The sequence below is a fragment of the Apteryx rowi genome, unplaced genomic scaffold, assembly GCF_003343035.1.
Source record: "Apteryx rowi isolate R43461 unplaced genomic scaffold, aptRow1 scaffold_20, whole genome shotgun sequence".
In the NCBI taxonomy this organism is placed as follows: Eukaryota; Metazoa; Chordata; class Aves; order Apterygiformes; family Apterygidae; genus Apteryx; species Apteryx rowi.
In genome coordinates this window covers 893,754-904,209 of record NW_020448308.1, presented here as the reverse complement: position 1 = coordinate 904,209, position 10,456 = coordinate 893,754, and the positions used below count along the sequence as shown (strand labels likewise).

The following is a 10,456-nucleotide window of genomic DNA, read 5'->3' as shown; positions in this document are numbered from 1 at the left end:
ACCCCCCCCCTCCGCGGGGCGAGGGGAGAGGGAGAGACACCCCCCCCCTCCGCGGGGTGCGGCGAGGGGAGAGGCCAGACCCCCCCGTGGTTTGGCGGCGGTGCCGGTGCCCCGCGCAGCAGCACCGAGCCCTCCTTCTCCCGTGCTGCGGGGGGAGCGATCCTCCGGGGGGCCGGGGGTGGGGGGGCCCCTCTGCGCTCCCGGGGGTCAGGCTGTGCCCTCCGCTGCCCCATGCTTTTAATGGGAGGCGGAGGGGGGCGAGAAACGGGGACCACGACCCCCGGGGCTGGACCCCGATTCCTCCGCCTGGGCGTTGTGGTCCTTGTCCGGAGGAGGAGGCATTTGCCGGATGAGTCTCGGCCTCCTCTCCGTGTGCTGAGCCTTCCTTGCACCCCGTGTGCTTCCTCCGGCCTTGTGCCACCTGCTCCTGCCTTCCCTTCTCTTCCCTGCCCTCCTCGCAGCTGCCGGGAAAGGTGCACGAATGCCTTTCCTCTCTTTCCCGAGCACTTTTAGTGGGAACGTAGCCAACTTCCACAAGTGCACGGAGGTGCTAGCTTCCCTCCTTCAATTTCCACACTGAAAAGACGTGCGGATGCTTGTAATCCTCCTCGGGTTTGTTGGCTTGCAGGGCTGAATTTGAGGGAATGGGGGAGGATATCTTGTGACCGCTGTTCTTCTGCGTGCTCCCTACCCCTGCGCATGAAGAAATTACTACAGCTCTGCTGCTCCTGAGATCTGTCAGCTGGGGGAAGAGTCTGTTGTCATACACATACCACGTTTCAACAATGTGTTAAAATTGCAGGCTTTGCACCTAGAAGATACTAATGACTGCTTGGTTTGTTCTTGCAGGAAAAGACTGTACCAATTCCTGAAAAACTGAATGAATGGGCCCCCCGACCTCCCCCGGAGTTTGTTAGAGATGTGATGGGTAAAGATACTGCTCTTCAGATAACTGTAGGATCCACCAGAGTAAGCTTAGAAAAGTATTTAACGGAAGCGGTAGAGACACTTCTCTATCGTTGCTCATTTTGCTGGAGAAAAAGGGTGTGAAATGTGCTTTTAGAGCTGATTTTTCAAGTTTTCTTTGTTCTTGAGGTTCACTTCTGCTTGTTGCCAGAACGCAAAGTGAGCAATGCCTAAGGCCCTCCACCACGTGGAGCGTGCGCCTGACGGTATGCAAGGAAATAAGCTGCTGCTGTATTTATTGATGACAAGGCATAAGTAAATCTGTCCTCTCCGTAGTTCAGTGAGTGCTCTGAAGACTTATAATTATGAAGTCCCTGCTTTGATTGCTTTGTGTCTGAATCTTAGTCAGTGAGAAACAAACTTGTGCATGTTTGTATATGGTCAGTAGGGAGCTAGTATCTGTGCAAGGAACCCAACCAAAGTGTTCTGGTGACACTTAAGTTTTATCTATGGGGACAAGGTTGTTTGGATTAAGTTTACTATTTGTGGTATAAATTGTATCTGCGTGTGTAAGTTCTTTGTTGGCCTTTGTTGGCCTCTATCTAGAAGAAACTGGGATGCGAGTTTGATTTCTTTGGTTCTTTTACTCTCTGGATATTCTGTGAAGTCTGAATTCTCCTTAAGGAAGTAGCTGATGTTCTGATATTTGCATTGACCAGTAGAAACTGTAGTGAACCATAAGTGTGTGGTTTTGCAGCTTGCTTTGGCTTTTGATTGTGAGTGCTTTGAGCTTATAAAAACTGGTGGCATGTTCTATATGCTGTTATTTGTTCCCAGTAGATTTTCATCTTGCAGTGCCCTTTAGTATGTCCTGCCCCTCAGCTGTAGTCGTCTGTGAACGTCTAGTATGTATTATTTTCTAGCAGACTTACCCTTTTTTGTTGTAGGTTCCAGTGCTGGAGCTGGCAGTGGGGAGTTTCATGTGTACCGGCACCTTCGTCGGCGGGAGTACCAGAGGCAAGATTTCATGGATGCCATGGCTGAGAAGGTCAGCAGGACTCTTCTTATAATTGTTTTTTTCTGGCTATTTGGTATTCGTTACTTTTTTTTTCCCCCTTTTAAAATCATGTGTGTAGAATTCAGTTCCAAACCATCTCTTATCGGAGGAAAACAGTGTAGGAATATGTGATACGTGTTTGTCAGCACTGAAACATTTGGTGCTTTGTATCAGGCACGCTCCATCTTCTCTGTTCAGTGGTGGCCCTAGCTAGAATGTTTTTGTTCTCATGCTGGATTAGAAATGCTTTAAAAACTAATAGAAATGTCTTTAATAATGAAAGGAAATCCCTAATATCGTTTTTTTGCATAGACAGAATCAAAGCAAGTGCATGTGCCAAGTCCAGGTCTCTCTAAGTTTTAGTCCAATAGTAGAATAGCATCTCGTTCAGAGACTGTTACTGTTACTCTGTCTTGGCCAAGATGAGTCCTTTGATTCGTATGTTAATGTTTATGTGTCTCAAATTATTTTATTGCTTTTACTCCAATTATTCAATTGTTTTTACTGGAGTATGCTTTAGGGCAGAAGCCCAAAGTCCCTCTTTTTTTTTTTGGTGAGGATTCTTCACTCTTAAGGCTTTAACGTTTGGTCCAGACTGCAGGTAAAAAAATGCTATCTGTATAGAAGTCATCCCTAGGAGCGTGGCTTTAGTATTAAAAAAAGAAGCCAGACAAAACCTGGCAAAGCTCCCTTCTGTATTTTGCTAAAAGACTTCTCCCTAAAAGGACATACTTTGGAAAGGAGTACTTTAATTTAGGTTGTGACCAAAGTGTAACATGTGATCAATTACAGCAAAAACTAGATGAGGAATTCCAGAAGAAACTGGAGAGGAATAAGATGATTGCGGAAGAGCAAACAGCAAAACGCAGAAGGAAGCGGTAAGGGCAGATTGTTCCCAGGAGGCTTGACATGGAGCCCTCCTGATGTGCGCCTCATCTGTAGCTGTGTACTTTGGAGAAATACTGTCATTCTGGGTCCACATCTATCAGCTGAGAAGTCTGGCTGTGGAAATTAATTCTGTTAATACCATTATGCAGTTCCTAAAGGCAGCTGTAACCTTGGCAGGCTTTGTTGGGGTGATTTGTTTTCAGTGCCATTGCTAGTAGGTAACTTTGACTATGTAGGCGTTTCTTACTGACACTGGTGTAGGCTGCAATGCACCTTATTGCGCATCTGTTATAGCAAAGCCGGGAACTGTTTGTACATACATCTGGCTTAAAGAAATGTCTGTACCATCTGACATCAAGAAGTTTAAGTGCAAAAATGGTTGCTGCATCATGGGTGCAAGTACAGGTTTATGCTAGCAGGATGCTGTCATCTGTACATCCGTATGACTAGTCCAGTTCACAATTTGTCTGTGAATACTCAAAAGGCCATTGATGGGTGCAGTATTGTTAACATCAGTAGCTGCTTCGACCTCTATCAGTGATACATCTGCCAGGTCAGGTCTACTAAATTACGTGGAAACATTAAGAAATATAAAATGCTTCGCTCTCCTATGTTTTAGCCAAAGTGAAACAGCAGTTACAAAGATTGATGCTCTCAAGAAATGGTCTGAGAGTTGTAATGGAGGAATTTAAATTCCACACTCTGTGCCAATCATAACTTTTAGAAATAGCAAGGTATCATGGCTTGGGTCTTTCAGAGGTGCTAACCCTGGACAGCTTCCTTCTTGCCTCTTTGAAAGTCAGGGTTTCACATCCTGCGGCTGAAAGTTTCTTCTGAAAGGCCTGTGCAAAGTGACTCAGTGGTATGTTATTGCAAACCTGCACAACAAAAATGCTGTTGCCATTTTACTTTAATTTAGTGTGGTCCAACAGATGGCCAGCAAGTCAGATCTGGCCTGCTGCCTTTTCCCTGGCTGAGATGGAGAACAACTGTTCAAGCAGCAAATTTTGCCTGAATGGTTTAACTCCTCCTTTCCCCACCTTCTTCTGTAGAGTAGTCTAATGGTACCAAACGGCTGCAGCCAGTAGGAGCCTCTCTGCCCTCCCTCACCACCCTCTCTCTTCAGTCCCAAGTGACAGGTATGGTAGCTGGCGCTCTGTTTCAAGAGAATTCACTCATGGTGTTGAGAGGGAGCACGAACCGCAGGTGGCTCTGCCCTGTGCCTGCGGTTGGCCTGCCTTGTTACCTTTGCTAGGCAGACAGCACTGGTCATAGGAACTGAAATCACCCCTTACCCCTGATGTTACCCAATGTGCCCATCGTGTTAAGGAAAATCAATGCATAATGCATTATTTTTTCGGTTAAAGTATATGTTACTGGTGATGACTTAATTTTTTCTTTGGTGTTCAATTTCATCAGTCCAAATTTTTGGCACTATTTCCTTTTTCTTGTTTGTTAGGCTGGGTAGTTAAAACATAGGGTTAGTTTCATTTTTGATCCTAGAGATTCTTGTGTGTTACATAGTTTTGGTTGCAGACATGTCAGGGAATAGACTTTAAAAAGATGTTTCCATTGGACTGAAAACAACATATAAAAGTTTCTGTTGATCTTGTGTCTAAGTTTGTTCTCACTGAATTTTTAGTTGAGGCCAAATTTAATTTGAACTTCTTTTCTTAAGTCTGTTTTTTCCAAAATGCCTACAACTTGTCCTTTATCAATATGTGATTAGAATGTGCGGAAGCATTAAAATGTTGAATTTGCATAAGAGGCTTTTTTTCTCTTTATAGTCAGAAGTTAAAAGAGAAGAAACTGCAAGCTAAGAAAAATAAACTTGAACAAAAGAAGCAAGAAAAAGGTCAGTGAAATTTAGTCTTCTTTTCTCAAGACTTAGTTCTGCACCCTAATTTAAGCCTAGAAGGGTTTGTTCCACCCTCCGTACCAACCCCAACCATTCCTGGTAGATGGATAGGAAGCCTGGACTTTAACCTTGATACTTTAGCTAATATTTCAAAAGTTCACTCTGAAAGTCCTTTAGGTTGAAATTTAATCTTGCAAATAACTTGGCTGTTTATTTTCCCTTTATTGGGGAAATTTTGGACAGCTAACATTGTAATCTGAGTCTGTTGACTGGATATTCTGACAAACTGCAAATTTAGAACATCTTATTCTTGAAAAGGAAGTATTGTTAAAGCCTGTTCTTTTTTATGTATATTTTGAATGCATATGGGAAACAAGAACCACAGTGAGGGTAAAAAAAAAAAAAAACAACCAAAACCACACACAAAAAAAGCACAGCTTGGACAGCAAGAAACTGACTTAGGATTTTGTGTGCAAGAAACTGAGCCGCCCTGGTGCCATCTGTTCCACACAACTATACTATTTTGCACAGAAATAAACATGAAAAATCTGACTACCTCAGCTCTCCTATAGCCTTGAAAATTAGCATTCAGTAACGTCAGTATTTTATTCAAACTTTTGAATATTGGTTGCTTCCTTTGAATGAGTGCACTCTAGCTTACTCTTCAAAATAGTTCCGCTTTTGTGGATTAGCGCACTGACTCTGCAGTGATTTTAAGTCTCAAAGTTACAGCAGTTCCTGATAATTATGCTAGAACAATGAGCTGTTAGATATATTTGAACTGAAGCATTGCCAGCCTCCCATATAAACATGGGAGGCTAACTTAGTCTTTGGGTTAATTGTACTTGTGACAGGAAGTGATTGTAGCTTTTTTAAAAGCTACGAGTTTATGAATTGTGACTGGGAGGAGAATTTAAGTATGAATCTTAACAACAAAAAAAATACATATCCCCTTAAAGTGTGGCTGGGAGAAAGGGGATTTGGATCAGAGACTGGCCCTTTGGTAGGGAACTGCCTTATACACGTTGTTGAGCTCAAATGTTTATTTGGCACAAACAAGGCATCTTTTTGGAAGCCGGAATCCAAACTCCTCTGTCTTTAGAACAGTTTTTAGCTTTTCAGAATTGGTGGGTCTCTATATAAAAACAAACAAACAACCCCCCGAACTATGGAGATACAGGCTGCTGAATGCCTTTTTTTAGTCTTCTGAAAATAGGCTTCATTTTTTTTCTAGTTTTGTGGATCTCAGGTTGAGATCTGACAGTTTTTCCAAAGTAATTGAAGTGTATTTGTTGGATGTGGCAGGCAAGCATTTATCTTCTTTTTTTGAGTGAATAAATAAATCCTCTGTCTGATTTGCTGTCTTTCACCTTTGTTGTAGTAAAAACATTGTTTTAGTGCCATGCTTTATTCTTAACGTCAGCTGCTAAGCTGCATTATTTTAAAGACCCCTAATATAAAATGACAGTACAGAACTTCACCACGTGGTGGCGTCAGACAACGAATCCTGAATGTTAAGTATAAATGTTCAGAGCCTGAGCTGACCATAACTAGATCTGGGAGATTATTGATAATGATACAAGAGCTGCTGGGAACAGTAGAATGGCTGTTAGATCCAGGTCCCACTTTATGTGATGCCTAATTTCCATTATCAAGTATTTGGTTACTAGTAGGTGTTTTCTCTTCTGGTGTTTTAGCAGGCTAAGGCTTCGTGAGTTTTCTGTGAACCTAGTTAATGTGACACGTGTCTTAGAGTTCCTGTGCTTGTAATAGACCGACCAAGATGTAAAAGAACTTGGCACCTTATAGAGTTTCTGTAAGCTTGGACAGGCGTTGAAATACGCTGAGCCTGGCACATGGCTCCCCGGTGCCTGCGTTCTTTGATGATACCTTGTGATATTTGAAAGTTCATGAAGAGATGAGATTGGGAAGGTGATAATCTATTGCTTTAGTGGTTGATGACCTCTGTCCAAAATAATATTCAGTAAGGAGGCGGAGTTGTTTAATGGTGAACTAGGTAGAGTGGTAGTATAGTTTGAATAGTGGAGGCAAGGGAGTATTTCTCTGAGGGAGAAATCGATACTCTGAGTTTGGCATCACTTGTTAGAATTATTAGGACCTAATATGCATTTCCTTAGTACATGGGACTATTTTGTTGTGAGATACTTAACAAGGAAAACACGGGGGAATATGTTATCAATTCGTACTAATTAGTATGACCTAGTATACCTTTGCCTAGCACCTGAGACTATTTTGTTGTGAGCTACTTAACAAGGAAGACACGTGGGACTATGTTATCACTTCATACTGCTTGTGTTTTTAGAATCTGATCAATCTCAAGAGCGAGCAAGCAGCGAGGATGATGAAGAGGACAGCAAGGAGGAGGAAGAGAAGGAAGATGATGCTGAAGAGCCAAGTTTCGTGATGGGAAGAGGATGAGGCCTTTCAGGGACAGCCGGAAACACTGATCATTGCTTTATATTCAGGAGCATGAAAGCCTTTCATCTCAGCCAAGCAGAACCCATTGGCGTATGTTATATCTGCTTAATGGTGGATGACCTTCACACCACCAGTCCAAGAGCTATTGATAGAGAAATGCCAAATAAGAGATTTTTTTCTTAACTGCTTGTATAACTGCTGTGCAGTCTGCTCTAAGTTTGCTCTAAAGAGTCAGCCATAAGTCTCTGTGACCCTAGAGCTCTTTCTAACATGGCCCAGAGTGTTTTTTCTGTCTGAAAGCTAAAACATACCCGTTACCATTTAAGGAAAATACTACTGTGAGGGCTACATATTCTACTTATGTCAAAGTTGGTAGCAATGGGATACCTGAATCTAAGGGAAGTGTTTAGCCTAAAGTAGAAAAGTGGTCTGTAGCCAGACTTCCCTGCACTGTGAGTGTTCTGAATTTGGGGTTTTGTATGGGGTCATCTCTAACCCAAAGAAATCAGTTTATGTTGCTAGACAAGTTCTATACATTTTTAAGCAGGATCCCTTTTTTATTGCTAAAACTTTCCCTATTACTTTTCTTCTGTGTTTTTTAAAATGAATAAAGGGGATGTATTGGATTGTTCTGTCTGCTTTTATTTGAATAGGGTTTTGGTAAAATGAAGATCTGCTTGCAGTGCTGGAGAAAGGGACAAAAAGACTGAGTGATGTGGTGTTAGAAGCTGCATTTTGCATACTTTCGGCTTTGGGATTAGAACGCTATTAAAGTTTTCCAAAAGGTTATGTTTGTCAAGCCTCCAGATCCTGTGGTAGAAAGGCTCAGAATGGCATGATTTTGCTCGTGTCCAACTTCATGTAATGACACCTAGCTTTATCTCTGCTTGAGCTCTCTGCTTTGAACTTTGGGTTCCCTACTCAGCACCATGACATACATGTATATATATATGTGTGTATGTGTGTGTGTTTATATGTGTATACACACGCACACTTGTCGGTGCTTAAATGAAAAGCATATGCAGTTGTGGTTTCATTTGTAATTTAGGTCGTTGTCTTCAGTGTATCTTTGAATTAGAAGTGCCTGTCATCTTTCAGACACGCTCATCCCAGGACCTGAGCATCCAGAACATGGTGCCACTTCTTGTCAAGCCTTTGTTAATGCCAAATTGTCTAGAGCAAAAACAAGAAAAAGGGAAGGATCTCTCTTTAGACTAAGACTTTGTTGAACGGTGCTGCCGGAAATCAGACATTTTGTTTGAGCTGGCTTTATGAATGGCTTCTCTGTGGCATTATCATGGCAGCGGGAAAGCAGATGTGATCAAGTGCAAGTGGCATTTGTGACTAGTTTCCCCGTACATTCCCGAAGACTTTGCACTGAATAGCTTTTCTGAGCTGTAAGATGCATTTTTCCTCCAGGAGCAGAGATCTGCATAGAATTGTTTTGCACTTAACCTCCGTAGAGGCAGGTGCTTCAGAATAAGTTTTGGTAGTGTTTCATTCTCTAGCACTTCCAATCTGAGAGTGGACTGAAGATGTTGGCATGGTAGATGAAGTGGTTGGCATTTTCCCTGTGGAGAGAGATGAGTTATGAGAACTGCTTCTCTTGAATCCCCCTTAGGGTAGGTAAACCCTGTTGATACATCTATGGAGCAGGTTGAGTGATAAAAATATGATGATGTTTCTTTGCTTTTGTGGATGGAAAGGAAGCGGGAGTCTCGCAAATAAACCAAGATTGTTCTGCCTCTGAGCTTGTCAGGCTTTTGAGCTGAATAAGTAAGTGCTGTTTTGCATGAAGTAGGGCAGATGTGCTGCGTTGAGAACATACTTCTCGGTTGTGAAGATGGAGTTGAATCAGTCTTGGTGAACTGAAGGAATTCAGGTTGTGCTGCCTCGTCCTGACTCCGTCATTACCCATGTTGAATTATTCATGCGCACATTTTCTGGGAATGCTAAGCTTGTTTGTGAAATCCATAAAAAGCAGGGAGAACGTGTTGCTGAAGGTGGTATCTGCCTGACAGTCTTTCTTGCTGGGGTGGCTGGAAGTAGCAGTAGGAGCTCTATTTGGTATGTGTTGCTATGAATTCCGAAAAATACTATGCCATGTTGTGGTTGTTTCAGTGTCAGTACTACGTCTTCCAGAATACAAAGACACTTCCTAGTGAGCGGCTTGAAGGGGTGTTTCTTCGTTAAGAATAAATACAAATACTCTCTGACCTCAAAACGGGGAAAACATCGTCTGTGGAGTACAAAAAGGGAAGTTCTCCCATCTGTAGTAGAACTAGGAACAATTCTACAACTGTTCTGTTCCAAATATAGCACCAAAAAGGGAGTAATAAAATAAAGGGTTTAAATAGCCAAGAAACGTGACCTGCTTAAGTTGGGTTCTTGCTCTGGATTCTTTCCTAAAGGAGTCCCTCTCCTTCCTCTAAAGGAGGAACTAATCTTCAGGGGCTAAGTTTGCTGCTGCTCCATTTCCATGTGTGTTCATTCGCACACGAGCCCCCAGGAGACAGCAGTGTTAGCGCTGTAACCGAGAAGAGGTATTTGCAGCCTCAAAGGTTAAAGGCATGCTTAAGATAACAAGTGCATTTGTCTCTTTAATAAGATAAGTTTTTTAGGGATTGTTTTCCTCTATTTATCTTTTTCTCCCCAAACAGAAACGAATTTAGGATGGGCTTACTTTGCGATAAAGCTGATGCATTGTGCTGCCCTGCAGCATCTTATCTCGTGTTCAGGGGAGGAACTCCTTCCTCTTTCCCATAAGTCTATTGCTATCCTTGCTCTTTTGCTGGGTTTATACAGGATTTCCTGCTGAGTCAATAAAGGAGGAATGCAGGGAGATGGCAGTCTGGCTTTGATAGCCCTAATTTACAAAGAGAGTCGTCTTTTTTGTACTTCAGCCAGAGGTTATTGCAGCTCAGCAGAGGCACAAGTCCGCGCTGCCTTTTGGACTTATGTAAGTGATGACTCGTTGGTGTATATATAATTCATAATCGAATAAAAGCACATTTCGATCTCATTGAGCCAACACCTTCTCTGTGGAAAGACTTGGAGATGCAAGGTCCGGCCGGGGGTGACGTTTTTATCAGAGTGCTGGGATTTGTTTGTTTGTTTATTTATTTATTTTCCAGTCAGACCGTGCGTCTATGGAGCCGCAGGCCTGATTTTCTTCCTGCGGCTGTGCGCTGGTAGGGGCCGCCCCGAGCGCCGTTGCCCCGGTGCTCCCGTGTCGGCCCGGCTCCGCGGTGCTCGGCGCTGCACAGCGGGGGTGGGGGCGTGGCCTCGCAGCCCCGCCCCCCCGCCGC

General features: G+C 43.0%; 1 protein-coding gene across 1 annotated transcript; it reads left to right on the top strand.

Moving 5' to 3' along the window:
• The first annotated feature begins 827 nt into the window (after nt 1–827).
• Nucleotides 828–7,774, top strand: PRKRIP1 (PRKR interacting protein 1). The gene is made up of 5 exons (XM_026063716.1): nt 828–928; nt 1,854–1,954; nt 2,756–2,841; nt 4,639–4,706; nt 7,033–7,774. The coding sequence occupies exons 1-5, from the start codon at nt 925–927 to the stop codon at nt 7,146–7,148; spliced, it is 375 nt and encodes a 124-aa protein (XP_025919501.1). The 5' UTR covers nt 828–924; the 3' UTR covers nt 7,149–7,774.
• The last annotated feature ends 2,682 nt before the right edge of the window (nt 7,775–10,456 follow it).

Bases quoted from the DNA above. Each gene is read 5' to 3' on its own strand.
- PRKRIP1 (XM_026063716.1), top strand. The intron at 1,955-2,755 runs GTCAGCAGGACT...GATCAATTACAG, and splicing joins TGGATGCCATGGCTGAGAAG to CAAAAACTAGATGAGGAATT. The intron at 4,707-7,032 runs GTCAGTGAAATT...TTGTGTTTTTAG, and splicing joins ACAAAAGAAGCAAGAAAAAG to AATCTGATCAATCTCAAGAG.